The sequence below is a fragment of the Cupressus sempervirens genome, chromosome 3 (assembly GCF_028749045.1).
Source record: "Cupressus sempervirens isolate cs-2001-9-10 chromosome 3, ASM2874904v1, whole genome shotgun sequence".
NCBI classification, from domain to species: domain Eukaryota; kingdom Viridiplantae; phylum Streptophyta; class Pinopsida; order Cupressales; family Cupressaceae; genus Cupressus; species Cupressus sempervirens.
The window spans coordinates 825,085,024-825,110,727 of NC_143120.1; the positions used below are offsets into that span (position 1 = coordinate 825,085,024).

Below are 25,704 nucleotides of genomic sequence, written 5' to 3' on the forward strand. Positions count from 1 at the left end.
AAAGGAGTTAAGATAGCATGGAATAACGAGGCTATAGAAGCATTTGCAGAAATAAAGATAGCTATCAAGGAAGCCCTTGTTCTTAAATCTTTGGATTTTATGAAACCCTTCCAAATCTTCTCATTTGCCTCTTATCATACCATAGTTGTTGTGATGCTACAAAAGAGCAAAGAAGTTCATGAGAAGCCAACTGCCTTTTTTAATAAAAGTTTGCAGGTTGTTAAACTTAATTATGATATCAACGAGGAGCAAGCCTATGCCCTTGTGAAAGCAGTCAAGTCTTTTAGACCTTACTTGGTTAGAGCCAAAATTATTGACTATGTGCCTAACGCAACTACCAAAGGTATTTTTAGACAATCTAAGACTACAAGAAGACGATGTAGATGGATAAACCAAATTCAAGAATTCAACATAGACATTCAAATTATGAAATTGGGTAGAGGACAAGGATTAGCTAAGCTCGTGACAGAATCGAATTTGGAAGTTGTGCAAGTTAATCAGATCACTGATGATCGTGCACTGAGGTTAGATCGAAAGGTGTCCTTGGTATAGTGATATATTTTATTATTTAAGGTATATGAAACGTAAAGATGATCTAAATGATAATCAAAAAAGGACCAGTAAGTTACAAGCCACTAAATATATTCTAATTCAAGGAGATTTGTATTGGAGGACCCAAGATGGTATTCTACGTATGTTCATGCCTATGTGCGAAAAATGTGAAGCGTGTCAAAAAAATTCAAGCAAACTAAAATATGACAGTGCCCTTCCACTAAGGATGTTACAAAAAGAGGAACCATTTCAAATATGGGGAATTGACTTCATTGGAGAAATTAGTGACAAATCGAGTGGAGCTCATAGTTGGATCCTATTAGCAACCAACTATTTCACCAAATGGGTAGAGGCCATACCTACCCAGTACTCTACGAGAAAAGTCGTGATCAAATTCCTTACAGAGAATATTCTAACCAAGCTTGGGATCCCTCGGAAGATTATAGCAGATAATGGCATGTGTTTTTGATCTAATGAATTTATTGACTTTTCCATGAAATATGGTACAATCGTGTCATATTCATCTCCTTATCATCCTTGGGACAACGGGCAAGCTGAGTCCAGTAACAAAAATATTCTGAAGATTATCAAAAGGATGTTGGACAACAACAAGCGCACTTGGGACTCAAAGTTAAGCTTGGCATTATGGGCAGACAAAATCACCGTGAAGAAATCTACTAGTTTCTCCCTTTTTAGTTCAGTCTATGGCAAGGAAAGCTTCCTCTAAACAATTTGCTTCCAGATTACAATTTTATTACTGAAGAACAATTGGATGATGTTGATTTTATGGAAAATAGATTGAATGTGTTGGTTGAACTTGATGAAAATCAGGAGGCATGCAGAAGAAAATATCAATAAAAAACAACAGGTAAAATTTCTCCATGATAAAAGAACTTAGAACAGATCTTTCAAAACAAGTGATTAGGTTCTAGAATGGAATGCCAGGGATCAGGAAAAGGTGAGACATGGAAAGTTTGAATCCTTGTGGTTAGGACCATTTATCATTTTCAAAAAGGCTGAAGAAAATTCCTACTTTTTGTTGGACACGGATGGACACATGCATAATTTCCCAGTACATGGACAGTACTTGAAGTCATTCTTCTAGTAAAAGCTTTAAGGGGATTTTCTCTCCTATGTTTATTTCCTTTCATATTTATTTTAATTCCTATTGATATTATTGCTTGGATTAATTGTGTTTCTTGTTTTGCTTTGTTTTTGCAGGTCTTCTTCATCCATAGATAGTTGGAATCTCATTATGCCCATAGGAGGCATATGTCCCCAAAAAGAGCCACTTATGGAACTCAATTTTGGCAAAATTTAGAGTCCCAAATACCATGCTAAAGGGAAAATTATCATGGGTGATTTGTCATCTTCAAATGTGTTCTTACCATTCTAATCTTGGGAGCCAATTTCATGGACGCACTCAGTGGTCAACTTCCATATTTTATCCACTACTTATATTCAGACATTATGCTTCAAAACCCTTAAAGCCATGATTAGGAGAATGTGGAAAAGGAAGATTGGTTCATATATGCATTTCTTTGAGGGCTATACAGTGCATCAGTGATCCATCATGAGGGAAATATGTAGGATTCGTATTCAAGAATATATGAAAGATTCAGTCATTATATGGTTTAATCATAGAGATGACAAACATCAAAGTTATATTTTTTCCATGATAAGACATTGTCATCATTTTTAGAGGATTGCAGTGCTTACCTGATGACTCATTTCTAATTGTTCCAGCGGATACAATGCAGGTTGATATATTAGATCATGGAAAACATGTTCTATAACTGCAGTTCTTTGTTCTTCTACTTGCAAAGCTAAGATCAATTTTTCGCAAAGCACCACATAGCAATTTCCTGACATGCTAGACACGGAAAAAGTTGCAGATGTTATTGCATTTATAGCTTCGACAGATGGTCATAGTAATGGAGGTGTGCACAAATGATATATTAATCTTATGAGAAGCCAATGATTATCTATACTAAGAGCTTTGGATTTGCTCAACGCTATTGGCTTGATTACTGACTTATAATATATATATAATTAATATAATAACAGATGACTATTTAATAATATAATATCTCTTTTATATATATATCTGCACTATAGTCTAACAGTTTATCCAACTGAACCAAAAATCAACAGTTTCTCGGGTGTATGAATATGAAAGTCGAGAAAACAATTGTCTCTTTCGATGGCATAAGTTCAATGAAAAAACCAAGAATTAAATGATAAACATTCATAAATAGTTCTAGTAGAGAATATTTTCAGTTTCTGTGAGTTGCTCGGTCTTAAAAAAAGGCACAATCAGAACTCACAGCCTCGAGATGCAGATGGAAAGCAAACTGCAATAAATAAATTATCTTAAAGTTCTATAAAATTAACAAGCATGTATAAGACTGCACCTAAATATTTACATATTTGATTGCACGGCATTCTTCTGGGATAACATTGATAATCTAGGGCATTAATCCAATAAAATCATTAACAAAATTTCTGATACACAGAATTAAAACATCAGAAAACAATTGAATATTAATAAATGAAGTGCACAATACAAAAATTATTTCTTATATATTGAATAAAAAATGGTACTCACCTATATACACCTTTGACTAATTCTTTCAGTAAGCAAAGAAAATCAGATTCGTGTGGTTGGATAAACCTTATTGGTTGAGGATTCTGCTTGTTCAACTCCTACAGCATTGGTTATTGAAGGAAAAAAATTGGAATTAATAGTTATCAACTGAAGCTAGTGAAAGAATTTATATTGATAGAGAAACCAGCATATCTACAATATTTGTCTAGTAGTGAGAAAATGCTTATATATGGTAATAGCACAATGTGTGCTAACATTCTCACTCTATTAGCACTAATAAATAAATTTATTATCTTAAATTCTAAAAAATAATAAACCTGGTCACACAAATGCACTTAAGCATTTGCACACTCAATTACACAGCATTCTTCTGGGTCAACATTGATGACCCGGGTATCACTCCAGTAACATCATTAACATAACCTTTAATACACAGAATTAAGACATCAGAAAACAACCAAATATCAACAAAAATAGTGAACAATACTAGAATTTTGTTTTAAATATTGAATTAAAAATGGTGCTCACCTTTCTGCATCATTGACCAGTTCTAGCGTGTGTACATGTTATCAGTATTGAGCATTGGTTTTCAAAGTCTTGTCAGACTCCAACACCTCATTCCAAACTATGTCTATATATCTTTATTGCTAGTGTTAGGTCCTCGGCTGTTAATTTTAAGCTTCATGCAAGTTCTGACGCCCAAATTTAAACTCATTCATCGCCCTTGCAAAAATCAAACCTTCTTCGAGTGTCTTCTCAGCCTTACTTTTTTGTTCTTAAAGGAGTGTCGGAGTCCAACATATTATCCTAACTCAAATGAGACCAAAAAAAACCTTTACCAAATGTTTGTTTGATAAAAAATAAGCAACCACAAAGTATTGATAATATGTTCGGGATCCAAACAGATTATTAAAACCCTATCGGGTTCCGACACCTTACCTTAAATTAATGAGGAAGGCAAGTTTGGAAGACAAGTAACCACAAGCACAGTTTGGTTTTAAGACTGTTATGTCCCTAATTTGGAAATGGATTTGAATGATAACAGAACCTAAATATAAGATTAAACAAACAAATAAATAAAATATATTTATCATCATAATATTAATCATGTTAATAATATTACATTACGAAATTTTATTATCTAAATTATTATAATAAAGAAGAAGATATTGCTAATAATAAAAATATTATAGAATATAATTTATTATTACAAATATTATTAAGAAATTACATATAACATAATATTTCAAAATCATTAATTTTAAGATGCTGAATAGAATAAATTATGTTTATAATCTATCTGAAGCTAATATTTTAATAATACAGATATATATAATAAATATAGTTATTATCTAACATATAACATAAGATTAAAAACAGAATAATAACAAACATTGAATGTAATAAAGACCTGTACTTAGTCACGGCTCTTCAAAGAGATGTATAGGGATGATTCAACGAAGATATGAGAGGTACCATCATAAAATAGATCTATGGACACTTTATCAGTTCCCACAGTTTGTAAGCGACAGGCATTATGGATACACCGAATCAGGAGGAAAGAGATTAGACAAAGAGAGCTGACTCAGCAAAATAGCAGTTGAGGAATGACACATTCATACATAGTCTGACTCGAATGATGGATACACAGTCTGAAAATGTATATAAATAGCATGAAACAAAATTAATTATATTGGTAAACACATTCATTGAAAAATATCTCCAGCGTGGCCCATTCTCATCAGCACAGACACATACTCAGCACCTACAGGTCATTCCTCTTGAATAGGTAGTATATAAATAATATCGTAACTTTCCATGGAAGACAAGTATACATTTTGTCCTATCACGTCTGTTCATAAATGTAGAACAAATAGAACTAAATATATCCGGACATCAATCAAAGGCGATAAAGGAGAGAAAGCGGACAAGAACACCAGAGCTCGATTCCGATTGAGTAATTCTCACACTCCATGTTGTTATACAACTCTGTTAGATATGCATCTGACACAGTACAAAGACAATAAGAAGCCATACATGACATTGATTCTAAACAGACTCAATCAATCTGTTGAAAGCATCAACAATTAGGAAAATACATAGGTAGAAGAACAACGAGTAATATATGGTCTGAAAATTACATAATCGTGGTAGCATAATAAGGACACAAAGGTACGTGGTGACATAGATTAAGGGGGACAAATATCATGAAGGCAGAAATAAGATTGGCAATAATTATATAGACACGAGCAGCAATCCATATCTTCATAGATTAGTAATACCTCAAATAGTGTGGGAATCTGCGACAACAGATATTACAGAAAAGTAGTAAGTTTTCACCCTCAATAGTTGAATAGTGGTCCTACAGATTATATATTAGTATATATGGGGAGAAGGAATATAGAAGTGCATTACTAGGAGTATAGAAATTAGAGGACAATTGATTCCATGTATACACATAGATTTACTCCTGCACAGTTATAAAGGGGACCAACACACACCAATAGATTTTGAGTCAATAATTAGAGATCAAGACAATTACAAATCCTCATCTCACCTTATTTGGATCCGCTCATGTTGCAGAACCTATTATATTCATCAGAGGTGATAGTATTTGTTGCAAGAATATGAAATATCCCCGACAGGATATTCGCCTCTTAAACACCAAAATACTAAAACTTCAATGATTAGGCTCTGATACCACTGAAAAGATCCTTATTATTTTTTCTTTTTTTTTTTAATCAGGCAATCATTAAGTATATGTAAGATCCAACAATAGGTTCAACAATAATCGAATTCAAGAGATCTGGTTGTTACACTTATTACCCCGAAGCCAGGTCAATATGGAGCGCTTGAGCTTTAGCAACATAAATATCGCTAGCACACGAAGCGGCTATGTCCACAATCCAATTCGCACAACATCCATTTCAGAGAAAAAGGTAATGTAAGGCTTTAGTTTGCCACTGTTCTGGACCGCATCCCAATCTCCTCAATCTGTTTGAAGGATGAAGTCGCACACTGCTTCCAACGGAGTCTAGACCCGTGCCCGTCAGCAAATCGCTTCTCCAGATCCGCGCGGATGATCCAAATTGACTGTAATTGCCGCCGAAATTAATAGACGATCCTCCTGCTCGAATTCCTTCTCCGACCTTTGGATCTTTGGCGTGTATTTCCCGCAAACGTTTAACTGAGAATTCTCGGGGGGCGAGTTATTGTTTGCCGGCTAGGTCTTCTGCAATCCGACCCTGGCCGAAAGATACTAAATTTCTTCCCAATACTGTCTTGATGTTCCCGTGACTTGGCGGCAGTCTTGCTTGGTGAAGGAGTCCTGAATCGTGCTCAATGTTGACTGATCCGGTCCAAGGGAAAGCGCCTCTGCCTAATGCGATCTCGCCCTTTGAATCAAACGACCCAAGTGGGTAATAAATCTGCCCTTGATGCGATTTACTAAAGGCATTCGGGCGGTAATACAAATCACGGCTCATAAAAGCTTAGACTGCTGTTATTGGCTGAATGGGGGTTTCCTGATTCAGACGTCCTCCTTTTAGTCATTTGAAAATGCAAATAATCTCAACATGAAATGGCTGAGAACCACTTCCAATGTTGCAACCCTTCGGGGGATATCTCACCACCTCAGTTATGCAGATCTCAGGGAGTTCTCGTTCCCAAAGACCTAATGGAAATTTGCAGGCCGAAGACCACAAATTGCTCCAATATGATAAATAGAGAAATCCACAAATTGCTTCAATATGATAAATAGAGAAATCCACAAATTGCTTGCCTTCAAAAGGAACCCTATGCCCTCTATTTATCTCTTTGCCGGGAAGTTTCTGGAAATTATCCGGAATCATCTTGCACTACAAATATTAACTTTATAAAATTAAATAATAAACTTTATAAAGTTAGATTACAACCTTTATTTAATATTGGAATGAGTAGGCCCCGCTTACTTAATTGGAAGACAAAATCGACCCTCTTCCCATAATTATTTGCCTATGAGAGTCAATGATAGGCAAATCCCCTGTTATAATTATGTTGCTAAGAGAGGGACATGACAGTCCGCCCTACCGGATATTGCTTGCCCTCAAGCAATCTCAGAGCTGGATGCTGCAAAATGGTCTCATTCTCCCAAGTAGCATCTTCGTAGATCCTTCCATTTAACCAAATATTCTCTGATTACTCTTCGGCGAAGCTGTTTTTCTCTGCTTTCTAAAATGAATTCCGGTACCATGATCAATTTCCCTTCATCATCCAGAGGCGGCAAGACTGCAGAAGGTATCACATTCTGTCCCAATGCCTTTTTGAGACGTGATACATGAAACACATTATATACTTTGCTGTCTGCTGGAAGCTCAAGTTCATAAGCCAATTCCCCTATTCGCCTACTGATCCTGAATGGTCCATAATACCTGGGTTTAAGCTTCTCTGACCCACTCTTTTTGAGAGTAGATTGTCGGAATGGTTGGAGCATTAAGTAAACCATGTCGCCCACCTCAAAGCTTCTCTCCGTCCTCTTTTGATCTGCATATTGCTTATACTGATTCTGTGCTCGAGCGATGTTATCACGTAGAGAGCTAATGATATCTTTACTTTCTTGCAGTAACTCCCCAGCACGTGGAACCCGAACATCACTCATCAATAAGTCAATGAAACTGGGTGTATCATAACCGTATAATGCTCGAGAAGGTGTCATTTGGATAGACATGTGGAAAGTGGTGTTATAGCAATATTCACACAAATAAATCCATCTTACCCAGGCCTTTTGCTGGTCGGCGACGTAATTCCTCAAGTAGCCTTCCACCCATTTGTTTACTATCTCCGTCTGACCATCAGTTTGTGGGTGATAACTAGTACTGGGTGTGAGCTCAGTGCCGCATAATCGAAACACCTCTTGCCAGAAATGACTCAAGAATCTACTATCCCTGTCACTGACAATACTGCGGGGTATCCCGTGTAACTTGAAAACCTCCTTGAAGAATACTTCGGCTACCTGTACTGCAGTATAAGTAGTGGTGATGGGAAAGAAATGAGCATATTTTGTTAGCCTATCCACCACCGCATAAATGCAATCACGCCCTTGAGCCTTGGGCAACCCAGTAATGAAATCCATGGATATGCACTCCCACTTTTGACATGGAATGGGAAGTGGCTGTAGAAGCCTTGCTGGAAAGGTGTGTTCCTGTTTATTTTGTTGGCAAATAGAACACTCACGAACATACTGCAAAACATCCTTCTTAAGTCCTTTCCATGTAAACCGTTCTCGCACCTGTCTATATGTTTTAAAGTATCCGGGGTGACCAGCTGTAGGTGAATCATGAAGAGCTCGCAAAATGAACTGCCTCACCTTCGATCCTGGGACTAAAAATACCCTGCTTTTGTAAATAATCAATTCATCCACAAGTGTGTACCTGGTATCAACAAGTGTCCCATCAACTATCTTGGATGCCCATGAATCTTTGGCATATTCTGCAATAATCAAATGCTTCCAATCCTCAGAGATCTCAATCATTGAACTAAGATGTGGTCTTCGTGACAAGGCATCTGCTACCACATTTTGTGTGCCCTTAACATAAGATATATCGAAGTCATATGCCTGTAACTTACTGACCCATTTCTGCTGCCTATCATTGAGATCCCTTTGCCCGAGGAAGTGTCTTAAACTGTTGTGGTCAGTTTTTATGCAGAATTTGCCACCTACTAAATACTGCCTGAACTTAGCTAGTGCATGCATGATGGCTAACATCTCCTTGTCGTAAATGCTGAATGATCTCTCTGGCCCACGGAGTTTCCTGCTTTCATATGCAATTGGGTGTTTATCCTGCATTAAAACAGCCCCAATACCATCTCCTGAGGCATCACACTGGAGTTCAAATGGTTTCGAGAAATCAGGCAACGCTAGTACCGGACATGAAGTCATGATCTCCTTGAACCTGTCAAAACAAGCCTGTGCCTTTGCTGTCCAAACGAAAGCTCCCCTCTTAAGCAAATCGGTTATAGGAGCCGCGTGTCGTGAATATCCGTAAACAAATCTGCGGTAGAATCCACATAATCCAAGGAATCCCCTTAACTGTGTTAGGTTCTCAGGAGTAGGCCACTCTACAATAGCACGAATTTTATCAGGATCCATCCGTACACCTTCTCGGCTGATAATATGACCTAAGTATAACAACTCAGTCATTCCCAAATCGCATTTGGATTCTTTGGCATACAAGGATTCTTCTTGCAAAGTCTTCAATACTGTTTCTAGATGCGCCATGTGCTCCTGCCATGTTCGACTGTATACCAAGATATCATCAAAGAATACCAACACGAATTTTCTCAGCTGATGATGGAAGACCTTGTTCATGGTAGACTGGAAAGTAGCTGGTGCATTGGTCAATCCAAATGGCATCACTACAAACTCAAAATGCCCACAGTGGCACCTGAATGCTGTCTTCTCAATGTCCTGTTCTCTGACTCTAATCTGGTGGTAACCTGATCTCAAATCAATTTTACTAAAGTAGCATGCCCCATGTAGTTCATCTATTAGCTCATCAATCCGTGGGATAGGATATCTATTCTTAATGGTTTTCTTATTCAGCATCCTGTAATCTATACACATCCGTAACGAACCATCTTTCTTCTTAACCAAAACTACTGAGGAAGCAAAAGGAGACTTACTAGGTCTGATGTGTCCCATTGCGAGTAGCTCCTTGATGGTTTTCTCTATCTCATCTTTAAGCCTTTTGGGATGCCTGTATGGAGTAATCATGACTGGTTTAGCGCCTTCTTCCAATTCGATGATGTGCTCGATCCCTCTATCAGGTGGTGTACCAGGTGGAATATCGCCGAATACCTTACTGTACTTTTCCCTCAATATCTGTATGTCGGAATGATATTCTGTCTTAGGTTGTTCCTCCTGTGTAGGCATGAGAGTACACATGGCTGCCCATTCAAGATCCTCATGTCTCACCAATCTTTCCAATCGTCTAAGAGAGATCGTTCGGATATCACTATTCCGAATAGCTCTCAATACATGCTGCCTCCCATCTACTTCGAACTTAATCTCCATGTCTCTGAGTCGGAAAGTAACCTCACCCAATAAACGTAACCATGTCATTCCCAAAACGATATCCAAATCACCCATATTGACCACGTGGTAATCCGCTTTGAACTCATAATTATTCAGGCGTAAAGGCATGTCTCTAACTATCTTGTTACACTTAAGAGTGTATCCGTCAGCAACCTGTACACGAAGTCCTTCAAATTCTTCTGTCTTAATACCACGACGCTCGACCAATCTTGCATCGATGAAGTTATGTGTAGCTCTGGTATCAACTAATGTAATCACCTTCTGCCCTGCTAGGACACCACGTAACCTAAAAGATCCTTCCTGTTGAATGCTAGACAAGCGCCCTTGCTGTAGATGCAATTCAGGTTCTTCTCTCTGTTCTGACTTTCCCGTCTCCTCCTCAGATTCTGAACTAGTATGTTCACCCTCTTTCTCCGTACTGTCGGAATCTGATCCCTCGTAATATGCCCACATAACTCTATTGGCTTTTCCCTTTGGTCGCAAGGGACAATCATGATCCCTGTCATATGGACCTTTGCAATAGAAGCATAGTTTCTTCCTTCGCAAGTCATTTAATGCTTCTGTATCTAGGGGTGTGGTAGATTTCCCTTTGGTTTCAATGCTCTTCCCTTTATTTTTATCAAACTTCCTGTTGTCTTTGAAAGAGGTAGTGCTCCTGGGAGTGAACCGGTTAGAAGGAGCTGTAAGTTCCATACTTCGTGCTTTCCTCATGGCTTCCTGCAGTGTTGGTGGATCAAATGCCTTAATCCATCCCTTGAGGGGTTCAGACAATCCTTCTGTAAATAAGATAACTAACCTCCTTTCCAAGACATCTGGTACCATGACTGACAACCTCTGAAATTCACTAATATAAACCTCGATATTGCCAGTCTGTTTTAATTGTGCAAGGTCGCGAAAAAAAATTTCTGGATCCTTCTTATCAAAACGTTCAACTAATCTATCCACGAAGTCCTGGTATGATGTTACCTGATTGTGCTGCAAGGTAACCATTCCATGTGACCACCAGTCATGAGCTGCGCCTTCCAGATGCAAGGTAGCATATCTGATGGCATCTATTTCAGACATAGGCCTTAATGCTAGAAAGGTGTCCAACTTATGAATCCAAGCTTGTGCCGTCATCTGACCACTCCCATCGAAGAAAGGCAAAGTAAGTTTACTGACAGCTCGTTGTAACTCACTTTCATGACTCCCTCTAGGTCTCCGATTCTGGCGGCTATTCCTCATATGTTCTCTTCTTTGGTTTAGATATCGATCAAAGTTTAATAACTCACGCACATGCGGGGGTAATGCTTGCCATTCTGCCGTAGCAGCCCTAAGATCATCCTGAAAATCTTCTGGTGCATCATCTTCTCCTATCTCCTGAGCCTCTTCTCTTAGGAAGGTGGGACGAGTAGGCCTATTGGCTGTCCATGATCTGCGCCTAGGAGCACCTTGTGATCCTGCCACACTCCTATCATCGTGATCAGATGTGCCTCTTCCTTGATCTTGAATCCTGGGCTGAATAACTCTTTCCATTATGGTAGTCAAAGCCTGTAGTGTCTGAGTTATTTCTTGTTGTCCGTTAGTCATGGCTCTGTAAAATTCTCTGGTTTCATCATCGTCGACTCTGGGAAATCTTGGCGGACTCTGTCTTTCACCCATATCTCTGTTCTTGAATATGGTTTTCGAGTACAACTCCGGAAATTAGAGTACTTTTACCCAATCAGGATGGCAGGACTACTGCTCTGATACCACTGAAATATCCCCGACAGGATATTCGCCTCTTAAACACCAAAATACTAAAACTTCAATGATTAGGCTCTGATACCACTGAAAAGATCCTTATTATTTTTTCTTTTTTTTTTAATCAGGCAATCATTAAGTATATGTAAGATCCAACAATAGGTTCAACAATAATCGAATTCAAGAGATCTGGTTGTTACACTTATTACCCCGAAGCCAGGTCAATATGGAGCGCTTGAGCTTTAGCAACATAAATATCGCTAGCACACGAAGCGGCTATGTCCACAATCCAATTCGCACAACATCCATTTCGGAGAAAAAGGTAATGTAAGGCTTTAGTTTGCCACTGTTCTGGACCGCATCCCAATCTCCTCAATCTGTTTGAAGGATGAAGTCGCACACTGCTTCCAACGGAGTCTAGACCCGTGCTCGTCAGCAAATCGCTTCTCCAGATCCGCGCGGATGATCCAAATTGACTGTAATTGCCGCCGAAATTAATAGACGATCCTCTTGCTCGAATTCCTTCTCCGACCTTTGGATCTTTGGCGTGTATTTCCCGCAGACGTTTAACTGAGAATTCTCGGGGGGCGAGTTATTGTTTGCCGGCTAGGTCTTCTGCAATCCGACCCTGGCCGAAAGATACTAAATTTCTTCCCAATACTGTCTTGATGTTCCCGTGACTTGGCGGCAGTCTTGCTTGGTGAAGGAGTCCTAAATCGTGCTCAATGTTGACTGATCCGGTCCAAGGGAAAGCGCCTCTGCCTAATGCGATCTCGCCCTTTGAATCAAACGACCCAAGTGGGTAATAAATCTGCCCTTGATGCGATTTACTAAAGGCATTCGGACGGTAATACAAATCACGGCTCATAAAAGCTTAGACTGCTGTTATTGGCTGAATGGGGGTTTCCTGATTCAGACGTCCTCCTTTTAGTCATTTGAAAATGCAAATAATCTCAACATGAAATGGCTGAGAACCACTTCCAATGTTGCAACCCTTCGGGGGATATCTCACCACCTCAGTTATGCAGATCTCAGGGAGTTCTCGTTCCCAAAGACCTAATGGAAATTTGCAGGCTGAAGACCACAAATTGCTCCAATATGATAAATAGAGAAATCCACAAATTGCTTCAATATGATAAATAGAGAAATCCACAAATTGCTTGCCTTCAAAAGGAACCCTATGCCCTCTATTTATCTCTTTGCCGGGAAGTTTCTGGAAATTATTCGGAATCATCTTGCACTACAAATATTAACTTTATAAAATTAAATAATAAACTTTATAAAGTTAGATTACAACCTTTATTTAATATTGGAATGAGTAGGCCCCGCTTACCTAATTGGAAGACAAAATCGACCCTCTTCCCATAATTATTTGCCTACGAGAGTCAATGATAGGCAAATCCCCTGTTATAATTATGTTGCTAAGAGAGGGACATGACAGAATAAGCATCAGAATTGATCCTTATTCTAGTGATCAATACACTAAGTACATATTTATAAGTAATTACCCATATTCGAGAGAGAAATTAGCATAATATTATATTATCATTGACTTTACATTATCAATTATACAAGCTTACAATAGTATCAATACAATAAGTATAAAAAGTTCTAGTTAATTATATTTAATCTCAAGATCCCTAACCAGGGACATTACAGACTACTGTTGGATGCTGACAACCAAATTCAAACTTGCTAAAAGCAAGTTGATGATGCAATATCCAAGTACTATGCACTAAGTATAAACTAATGAAGTATATGAGAATTAACTGTAAACAGTAATGGGCTATTTATTTCCTTAATTCCCTGATAATTGAAGGTATTATTTAGGAAGATCAAGCTGAAAGTTGAAGTGAAGCCCTAAATTGAGCAGTTGCAGAAATTGTATGAGCTATCAACCACCACCATCTCCTTAATAAGTTAATACCATAAGATTTATGGAAAAAAAAATTTAGAGAGTCAGGATTTATTTCTTTAAAGAATTAATTGAGAAAGAGAGGAAATATCAAAAATTAATAGTAGCCTAAAATGATGTTTAAGCTTTTGGCTTACGAGCACTTGAATAGGTTGGAAAGCGCCATGTTGGAGGTTGGAGATTCTCAGTTGGAGATTCTTAGAGGTTGGAGAGTCTCAAGTGGGAGAAAAGTGAAGAACCCTAACTGGCACCCTATCACTCAAGGTTTATTAGAAAGCAAGTCTGTGGAAGCAATTGAGTGTGCAATGGCCATCTACTATATAGACCTAATTGAGTGCATACAAAGGTATAACCCAAACACCTAGCGAATCAAAATGAGGAATGATAAGGACTTGGTAACCCTTGATTGAGCTAAAATTCATGCCTATTCACCTACCAAATCAAGAGGCTTATACACACGAACCCCATCCTGCTGCAACGCAAATTTAGTAAGAAGGTTATCATAAATGCATTATAGCCAACGAATGGTTTGTCGCACCAAGGAAAAGGTAGCCCTATCTCCCCAAGGCAGTTCACAAGTACCACTTAAATGAAGAAATAGCATATATCATTGTGATGTTGCACAAATTTCATAGAGATGTTGATGCTTTCAACCTAGATGAGTGGATGTCCTTTTTCATACAAGTGATATGAGTTGGAGAACAATATTTGGATTGGGTAGGTTTGATTAGTGACCAATTGTAGGATTAATCGCCCACTGCACTTTTAAGAAATCTTTCTATATGTCTTCTTGTTTGATATGTGCCCTAGCTTGCTCAAGGTATTGGCCTAGGTTAAGCCATGTAAAGGAATTTGATCATAACATTAATATTTTTATGTTTACCGTAAGCTCCAATTACAAAATAGCTACACAAATTTCAAGAAAGTTAACAATGCATTCACAATGCAGCTTACTAGGGAGTTACAAGGTGATTCAGGGTAAAGGCTTTCTCCTGAGGCAATTGAGCTGGTGACCATTTATGGCAATTGTTTTATTCAATTTACCCAATTCTCCTAACTTAGATTAGGAGTTTATGATGGTTTTCCTAAAATATTGCCAAAATATGTAGAAGACAAATTTGTCTTGATTGAGGTCTGCGAACAAGTGTCTGAGATAAACAAGCATTGTATTGAGATGAGATAAACCAACATTCAATTTCCATAGGGTATCACAAGTGCAAAGGATCATGCCAAGAGTTGAACATTGGTAGGGACAAGGCCAAATACACTTCCTCCACCTATGATGAACTTGGGTTACAATTTGATAGCAAGAACTTGATCCAAAATAATTTGCAACTAGGCCCATCTTATCATCACAGACGACATCTAGAGGATTTTTGGGACTATTGTGTTGATAATTGTCAAGTTCGCAAAGGGGAGTGGATGTAGTTAAACCTAAGGCAAACAATTGGTTTTCAGCAAGGATGGCATCTCCAAGAAATTTATGATGATGAGGCCAATCCTATCAACCCTGTGTACGCAGCTATTGTTCAAACACAACATTTAACTCCTATTCATTGGTTTTGACCAAAATTGATGACCTCTCCATACGAATTGTCAAATTAGTAAAGAGAACCCGAATTTGGATGGCTAAAGAAGGCAGGAAACTCAAAGATACAATGCTCAAACAGCAAGAAATGGTGAAGAACAAGCAGCCCTAGTACTACTATTGCTACTTCTGCCACCACTTTCTTAGAGAAAAGAGAAGCTTCAAGAAAAAGATGAGGTGAGAAGCCAACAAATAAAGATAAACTTCCTAAGAATACCTGCAAAGAAGGCTCAAAGCCTGATGCTTTGGAGAACAAAAAGGATAAATAAGGAGAATATGAACCTATGAAGGATAAGGAACACAAGGATAACGGTAAAGTTGTAGCCAGTGAGAAAAGAGAATAAGATGCAGCAAAGGACCCTAGCCTGTGAAATGAATCAAAGATGTTAAGTCTATTTCTTTTCTTTATGATTTGAAAAATGTGAGAGGCACTCCTCCAGTGAAAAGAGCTCACAACTGATTCCATAAAGAATACAATGCAAACTCTGTCTTTCCCCTCTTGTTTAAAAAGTATCCCTATCTAAAAAGAGGCAGTTGTTGGAATCTACCAAAGTGCCACCTAATGACATTGGCAACAACTATTGCAATCTCCTGCACCTACAACCAAGAAGCTTAAAACTACCTCTAGAATTGTACAGGATGAGAATTCAGATCACTTATTCTTAGAGGTTGCTTATCAAACTATTCAAAAGAATCAGAACCAAATTAATGCTGCTGATTTCAACATGACACGCATTGGCATGAGCCCTCGTAATAGATATGCCGAGTTACAGAATTTCAAGATTACAATTACTGAATTACCAAGGTAATGGAAAAAATCTTCTATAAATTTTTGATTTGCCGAATCTGAAATATAGAATTCTCTCTTGAAATAACATTCAACAACCCCTTTGAGCTCATGACTTCTCTTGCAAATCTGACTTCCTTCATACTTGTTTGGAATTTCGTGACTTTCACATGGAAATTTCTCACCTTCAGCAAGACTAATATAATGGAATGCCACTTGATTTCAATTTTGGTAGTCCTCTGAATTTCACACTAGATCTGATGTGTTTATTTGACTGTTGTTTGATTGTATCTCTACCCCAACTACCCCTACTCACATAGACAATTTGTTGAATAATGAGTGAAGATTTTTTGCTAACAACAGCAGCATCTTAGTCGAATCTGACAATACACATCGTCTAAAACCATTGACAGCATTATTATATCTTGTCAAAAGTTGTAGAGTACAACTAAAGCTACGATTGCAGAAAGTATGCTTGAAATGGCAATCAAGAGATTGACTCATTACTGGAAATTCTAATGTTGTTAATGTTTACCGTACTAGGTAAAGAAATCAATGCATACAAACAATGGATCAGAATAGCAGAACTCCTTATATTATTCGCATACGCCAAAGATATTACATTATGCTTATGATGAGATGATTTACAACGATCCCGAAGGGGGTATATATACATCCCGAGGAACCTTCCCGAAGGTGTCCATCGGCCACATACAACATGTCGGCCACATAATTAGAACCTTCCCGATACCAACGTAGAACCTTCTCGATACTGACGACATACATCTCGATACACACCCTGTTGGCCGATATCGACGACATACATCCTGATACCAACGACATACATCCTGATACCATATTTACTGACGACAATTAAGGCCTTTCCCCACAATCCTAAGACGACTGCAAAAGATATTAAACAAAGAAAAAGATGAGGTTTTTCTAAAATGATAGTATAAAAATAGCATACATACCATTTAAAAGAACTTAGCAAATCAAGACTTTACATTAAAACTTATTTACTTGGCCAACTCACAAAAGCCAGCTCTCAAAAGAATTAAAAACCTTTTCAACCCACTCATAAATTAGGCAACTGATAATTTGATTGACAATTTGTTGGGTAACAGATTGTTCTTCTTAGATCTTTTCTTAGTTTAACTCTTTATGCCCAAATAGTGGAAAACAAGTGTTCCCAACAGTTGGGAAGTTGTCTATGTTGCTAAAACTAACTATGAATTTTAAAAGGTACAGCTCCCTTGTAAAGAAAAAATGTGCAATGAATATGTTTGTAACTCCTAGCTAGTTGGGGTATGCTCTTAACCCAAGAGCAGCAGGGGTGGTTACCAAGTCTCCCATATCCATGCAGGACTTGGGCATAAAATTTGTTCACAACTGATATTACCCTACTCACAACGGTGAATATGATAGATTTTTAATTTCCTTCTTCCCTACTCCTACATGTAACTATCAATACTCCTATGTGAATGACTCACACACAGTTAATTATCTAACTTCAAGAATGCAAACGAATAATGAAAGTAAATGTAATAGAACCATGGTCATTCTCAAATTACTAACTGATCATTAACTTTAGAAAGATTCTACTCTACTAAAATCTAGCAGACTCCAGTCCCATTAACATCTCATTCTTCACATAAAAGAGGAAATAACAATAACAAATGAACAACTCATGACAAGATTCTCGAGACTCACTCAATTGTCTCAACAACAGGGGGAGAATGCACACCAAAATTTTGTTGATCCCTTATATTAACTTTCGAAATAGTAGATATGGGCCCTTTGTCTTCCAGGCGTTACATAAATTACAATTCTTTTAGGAAATAGAGCACAGTGAGAGAAGAGTGACACTTGTCACTTTACAATAGAGAAGAGATAGCAGAGGGACTCGGAAGTCGAAGCGTTAACATTTCCATCATCAGTCTTTTTGCCATTTTCTTGGCTCGACTTGTAAGCCTTCATAGCTTCCAAGATAATTGAATGGTCATCTATGTTAGGGATTTGTACGTTATCAGAGCGGATCATCTAGTAATCATGACCATCTATTAGTTTACTGACATTATTGGACCTTGATGGAATTTTCTTTGAAGCCTTTGACACCATCCAATTCAAAGCGGTGAGCTTGTGAAGCTCTAATATCTGAAAGTTTGAAGTGTGCATTGACCCGTCAATGAAGTCCTAGAAAGATCCCTTAATGTTCTCAATGTCAATAACATCCCCACTTTTTCTCACATGTGACTCTGTGTGCAAGTCCTTGAGATACTTGAAGAGAGTTTCCTCCTCTTCCTTCACTAAATCATACTTTCCTCAAATATTTTCCAGCCTTGATTATGCTCTCCATCTTGAACTTGAGTGAACGCAGCCAGTGTGTTAAGTGATCATAACTAGCCTTCAATATTCCCAGGCTAATGGCACTTTCGACCTTTAAATCTATAACCTCTTACAGCAACACAATGATTTCCTTATACTTACCAATATCCTTCTTCAATGCCTGGGGAGATCAGTGAACATAGTCTCTCCCAGCTTCAAAGTTTCCTTTTAGAGGTCACCAAGTTTCTCACTTATGGAAAGCCCCTTGACTTTCATATCTTCAACCCAACATCACCCAATTCGCCCAAAATGCCTTTCCTCTTGTAATCCAGCGAGTAAAGCGTTATTCTCTTCTACCAATAGGTCAAAAGGCTTAGAGGTAGAAGTCTCCCCTGGCAAAATGGCGAGTGGTGCCAATAGTTGTCCGATGTATTCAATAAACTCCCGATCAAATGCTTTCAGATGAGCCTTTGACACTTTTAGCTCTTCCAACTCTTCTTCCACTTGCAAGTTCATGAATTTCAACATCTCCATTGTGGTTTAGTGTCTTGGAAGTCCTATGTCATATGTTTGAACATTGAAGTTCGTTGATGAAAGATCTGCTATATTTCCCTCAATCTAGGCTTAAGCAACCTCCATTACCACATTTCTTGTAGAGGTATGCAGCCAATGTGCAAAGTTTCTTGGCCTTCTTAGCTAGTGGTTGAGGCTCTTAGCATGAATGCTGATGGTATTCCTTTGGGGGCGTATCCTAAGCATTGAAGAAATTGTTTATTATAGATATGTTGCATTCATGGTTGTGTTTGTCATTGATGACAACATAGCAATATTTCTATGAAGACTGGCAGAGTAGCAAAGAAAGAACGAGGTCGTATGGACAGAGTATTGATGCTCAAGTCAAGTGCAGTTAAGGATGTGTTCTACACTATGCCTCGCTGATGTAGTGAAATGCGCATGAAGAAAGTCAAAGACATGCAGAAGATATGCTTGACTTACAGAAGACGGTTTATAAACAGAGTACCTAAGAAGCAATTTCTGATGTTTGGATTGTATCACCCAAAAAAGATAGAATCGTGATATGCGTAGTTAGATAGTGACACTAGATAGCCTGATGATGATGTCAGTGAGTGCACAAGATCTAAAGTCGCACGTGTGAGAAGTTGTAAAGACTGTGAGCCGACAGTGGTTTGTAATTGCGAAAAGATGTAAAGTAATTCTAATATCTTAATATGGTCCTATTATAATTAATTGGAAAAGCCTCAAGGCCGACTCAAGGAATTATTTTGAGGATATGGTATAAAGGAAGGTTATTTTCCTTTTGGTGATGGATGCATTTTTGAGTTGATTTATGCGAAGTATTTGGTAAATGCGAGTAAGCGATCCAAGGGATTATTGGATGCGAAGGTGGTGATCTGGTATTGAGATCAAGAGAAGTGAAGTTTGGTTGACAAGACAGAGGAAGAGAAAGTACAAGTACATTTCTATTATTCTGCAAAGAATAATACAGAGATCAGTTGGATAGTGAGTTCAATGAGCTTTCCCTTGAAGTTGTTTGGACAATGAGTCCATTTGCCTTCTACAACTCCTAACAGGGTTGGAATCTCCTAACAGGAATTCAAAGTCTCCTAACAGGGACTGATATGTACTAAATGTATTTCATTGGCCCCTGACTAACAGGAATTGAAAGTCTCCTAACAGGGACTGATATGTACTAAATGTATTTCATTGGCTCCTGACAGAGTCTATCCTCTAACAAGGAACTTTTATATTAGTACATCATTTTGTGGGTACCTTCCCCACCGAGCTTTTCCTCTGAACAAGGGTTTCCCTAGTTAACATATCTTGTGTTATTGTGTATGAGTATCTTGTTATGGTTGCTGATTATATTGCTCACATGGTTAAGGATTAATAAGGTTCATAATTTATATAGTGGTTGGAGAATTGATTCACGCCCCCCCCCCCGCCTCAGTTATATTGGTGGACTTTACTTTCTAACAGAGGCTTCGTTGCTTGGGTGAGTAGGTCCTTGGGAAGAGCACTCTCTTTTGCAATTTTTCTCTTCTTCTCCAAGGTGTTCTTCAACTATGACTTGACGATCAAAACGTTGAGAGAGGACTAAAGAGACTTTGCATCAAAGAGCTTCCTCACCACGAGAGGAATATCCTTCTTCTTAGAGGAAAAGGGAAAAACAATTGTCTTGGAAGAGGTCGCAGTAGTGGGAACATTACCTTGATCGCCTTGGTCCTGTGGCATTTTCTGGGGTTGTGGGCCTCCGTCAAGTCCATCTTAGGGCTGGTTTTCATCAAATCTATCCACGATTATCACGTCCACTTTTGTACTCTGCTCCTGTCTCTTTCTCCTTGTCCTTTTCTTTATCCTTTTCCCTTTCTTTAAATGATCCTATTTTGGGGCAAGAGCTCCTCCGCAGGTAGGTTGGATTGGAATGTGCTTCTTTGGAGATTGGTCTCCTCCACCAACAATCTAGGAGGATCTTAAAATAGTATACGTGGTAGCAATAGAGCTAGTCGCAACGATGGAGGAAGCTTGTGTAGGAGCAAGTCTATTCCACCCACTTGTCTATCTGCTTCATGATGTCGACCATCAATTCTTCCAAGGTCTCCATCATGGGCTCTGTAGGTGGAGCAGAATCGATGGGAGAGCCTTTGATCTCTTTCAAATATGTAGAGGGTTGCATATGCAAACCATCATCTTCAATGCCCTCTACATCAATGTTTACTTCGTACAATCTGATTTGTTGTACAGTTAATTTGAGCAGAACCTCTCCCTACTATCAAACTCATCGACACAATTTGCCCAATAATCTTCTAACACAAGAACGTGCCTGAAGCTCGAACAAAGTTGCAGATTGTCTTTAATATAATCAACAGGATCAAACTTCAATCTTATTACCTCATATAAATCCAACTTATACCTTCCACTAAACACTTTCAACATATTCTTCACATTAGAATGCAAAGCACAAGAATAAACCTTAACTGTGATAAGGAAATGAATGCCAGTTTTCTGTGCGTTTGCACAAATGGTGTTCACTTCTAAGATCTAGCAATAGAGCTCGATCAAAATGATTATGTCATTTGGAAACCTCGGTAGCTTCTAGGGGAAGTCATCAAATCTGGCTACTCTAATATACGTAAATGAGGTGAATTGTATGAAATATCTACCGAATTGTGTCACAACAGAGATGACTTCTAGGGAGAATCTCCTCTCAGGGCATCCCTAGAGTTCTCGACATAGCCTCATCGTGAAGGCATCATTCACTTTACCAAACTCTACATAGATTTTGTGCAATTGAAGGCATGGAAAGAAATCACACACCTAGATATTCTCATTATATTCTTCTACATGAGGAAGCTCGGGCCATAGCTGAACAGTAGCTAGGGTGTATATCAAGTAGGACAACATGAAAAACTGCCTTTGGGTTTTTATTGTCTAGAGCCATGCGGACAGCTACTCGCTAAGATTCGGACCTCGTCTACACGCTCACCCTTAGGGCACACTATTTGCACCAGATAAAAATAATACTCCACAAAATTTAGGGCATCTTCGTTACCTTTAAGGCTATGCGGGAGCACCGGGATGTAAAGGATCTACTTCTTCACGTTCGTGTTGTAAAGCATCTTTGGTATCTTGATTTGGCTGCTCCTCGAAACTTGGAACCATGTTGCTAGCAGATCGCCTCTTCTCACTTTCTTCTTCTCACTATATAATTGAGGCCGAGTTCCAAAAATCCATCTTGTTGAATTTTGTTCTAGCAGGTAGACAAAAGCAATTCTACATGGTATCCCGATCAATTGTGAACAACACCTCATTATTGGTCATCTTGATATGTTGTGTGGCGGGGTTGTAGCACGTAATACACTCTAGAATTAGCTCTAGGGCTTGAACGGCCACAAGGAACCCTGTTGCTTCTACCAAAACACTCTCCTTTAGTTTCTGTGTGATAGGGTGAATTGGATCCGACCTTAACTTTTTGTGCAAATCCCCTAGATCATAGAACCTAAGTTGGATGTTGCTCAAGATCTTCCACACGCAATCAATTTCGTTCAAGCTATCGTATCCAACGAAATTCATTGTCGTGGCTTATATCAAAAAGAAAGGGTTTTACTCTACTACAGAGATCAAGAATGGTCGTTTGATAGTTATGATGGAAAATCCCCTGCTAATCCGTTTTTATGGATTTCCTACGTAATATTTGGGTCTGAATTTGCACGCCACATGAATTAATTAATTAGAAATGACCCTTTTTGTTAACAATCAGATTTGAATTAAATTAAATGCCAAGTTGTTAACGGCCTGATATTACATCAGCACGACCTGTCAATCTTATCTTTACTTCTCATAATATCAGATTTTCCATTCTAACTCTTTTTAAATTTGGAGCCATAGCTTTTCTTGTTTCTGATTCTCATATTATAACGTGGGTTGGAAAATCCTCCTGTTATTGGGAAACCTGGGCACGTGCTCTAAATGCCCTTTTAAGTGAATTGTTTGGCTTTGGAGTAGGTGTTTTTCATTTTTCTGCAAGTCTCTCACTTTATTGCCTTTTCTTCTTTGTGGAAACATAAGGGGGGAGGTTCTTCTCTAGGAAAGTATATTTGGGGAATCCCCAAAGGAATATTTCTGCCTTTTCAACTCAACTTGTCGTGATGATAACCTTACCTTTGTCAGCAAGGGAATAGCCTTCTCATTGCTTTTCCAGCTAGAGTAGTAATGGGGAAAGGAAAACCCGAAACCCCGATATGCGATGGGTATTATGTTTGATTGGCCGTTCTTCTCACCAAGGGAAGATTCTAAGACCTACCCACTTATGAAGGACATGAACTGCTCAAAACTGAACGCACGCACTGTTGTTTGTCAATTCCTGCACAATGTATTTGGGGACGCAGTGTAAGCATGGAAATCCTGAAAAACCTGCATAACTAAAGGGAATGAACCTGATGAGAAGAGGCTTGACCCAAACTCCAACTTTAGACTTTAACATATTTCAAGCATAAAGGGAGGGAGTGAAGAGGACAAACCAAAACAAGGGCAACACAGTTTTATTATCCTACTCCTTTCATAGCACTTAGTACAGTGGTTGAAAGAAATTGTTCTTAAATTAGCACCACAAAATAAAACAACAAATAACTAAAAGAAATAACACAACACCAGCATTACTACACTCACAAGACATATAAGCTTTACTTGCAATTTTACAATACCAAGAACATTATGATATAGCCATTGGAGATTTTGAATAGAACTTACAGAGCTGGAAGCTTCATTGGAGATTTTCAATTTTACAATACCAAGAACATTATGATACAGACATTGGAGATTTTGAATATAACTCACAAAGCTGGAGGCTACATTGAAGATTTTGAATAGAACAACTTACAAATCTGGAAGCTACAATGGAGATTGTTGACTGGAGCTGCAGTAATAGTTGCTGATGCAAGATAAAAATATACAATAAGAATTGAGTACTCAAGAATCTAGAACACTCAAATAGATGTATACAAAGAAACATGTGAATTCATAATCAAAAGCAAATTAAGTTGGGTGTTGTAGCTTTGATCTGGAAAAGCCTATTTTAACTAATAATGAGAAAAGATCAAATGTAACCACATTAGGGCTTCTGAAGGGGAAGTGCCAACAGAAACGTGGTAGCAACAAGTGCCGGAATCATAGCATTTGTAGCTTGCCTAAAAATGGAAAGTTACTAGATATCAAACAACAAAAGACACTTCAACCATCCTTGAGTTGTAAAAAAAATATACTATTAAGATAAAAGGAAATAGTGTAACAGATCAAAATAAAGATATATGATTCATTTCTTTGACAAAACAATGTACTTACAAAGTATAAGTATTTCACAACATGCTTTGTACTTAAAGTACCAACAAGTGTGTCTCTGCCTCTACTACTACTGTCCATATAGGGAACGTGGTGAATAATGTGCTCAGATTAATTGCTGCAAGTCAATTGTAAGCTTCCTGCCAACATCGGCATCTATTAAAACAAATAAAGTGGAGAGAGAATAGTTCAATGGCATTCTAATTCTTACATTTAGTCAAGCATGCCACAAACAATGTACCACCGATAATAAACCCCATAAAAATAACATCAACCAGAATTGTGCAGTACAAAAATCCAAAATAACAAATACTTGATTTAGCCCATGAAATATGATTCCTAAATGTCTAGCCCACAACAGTTTGAATCTTCTAATATTCAATGTACTATTTTTCAAAGGAATTTCACCAGAAAACCAATTGCTTCAAATAAATAATCATTCAACTGAGGCAGCAGAAAATAAAACAAATTCACAATCCCAACATCGAGCATTCACCTCTAAACCTATAAGACATTGGCATGGTCAAGATTCACAATATAATATAAGGCTCACGTAGTTTTAAGGGTGATTAGTGAAAAAATGGAGTATAGACACCAACTAATAGATTTTGTAAGATAAAAACCTCAATAGGAATTGAACCCATTCTCTTACAAAATATGAACCTTTCTTTTTCACTACAAAAACAAAGGCCCTCTAAGTATTTACACAAACAATTCACCTCTATAACTCACCTCAAGCATAATGAAAAGGAAGGAATTAAATGTTTTATAGGGTCAGTGATTGAAAAAAATTGTAAGTGGTTGCTTTGTTATATGTGATCAGTGAAAGGTGTGGTCCAGAAGCATTTAGTAGTACAAAGATTCTATTGGAGAGTCAAACATAGTGTATGGTTTATGTGATAATACCTCCTAATGTCCTCATGAGTTATGTTAAAAGTAAATGATCATGATTCTGATTAAAAGAATGTGTTTTTTTTCGTGGTCAAAGAAGAGCAACAAATTAGAGCATTAAAAAATAATTAGTAGATTTGAAGAAAGGTGTCATGCAATATAAAAGCCTACAAGTCTTCAACTTTGGCTATTTATGGTGAAACAAAAGTAAAGTAGAGTACTTCATGATCACTCAAAAAGTAGCAGAGTAAGGTGCTAAAAGACATAAAAATGGCAGTGGTAGCAAATAATTGTAAGTGGGTCCTTGACCAAGCCCTAGGCCAAGACCCAAAACAAGTATAACCAGCTAATCTACTCAATTATTGTAAACGCTGATTACCCGTGC

General features: G+C 38.0%; 1 protein-coding gene across 16 annotated transcripts in view; it reads right to left on the reverse strand.

Annotated features, from left to right (window-relative positions):
* LOC149569321 (uncharacterized) overlaps positions 1-25,704 on the reverse strand; it is an 81,885-nt gene that overhangs the window by 50,563 nt on the left and 5,618 nt on the right. For 13 of the 16 annotated variants that reach the window (XM_089822049.1, XM_089822056.1, XM_089822042.1 and 10 more), the window contains 3 exons: positions 24,432-24,568; positions 23,971-24,021; positions 3,161-3,258 (listed from right to left, as the gene is read on the reverse strand). In XM_089822049.1, coding sequence (XP_089678175.1) covers positions 24,554-24,568 — 15 coding nt within the window. In that variant the 3' untranslated portion in view covers positions 3,161-3,258; positions 23,971-24,021; positions 24,432-24,553. Of the gene's footprint in view, positions 1-3,160; positions 3,259-3,477; positions 3,584-3,688; positions 3,968-23,970; positions 24,022-24,431; positions 24,569-25,704 lie in introns of all 16 variants that reach the window. The other 3 variants (XM_089822047.1, XM_089822048.1, XM_089822046.1) reach the window with 2 other exon arrangements.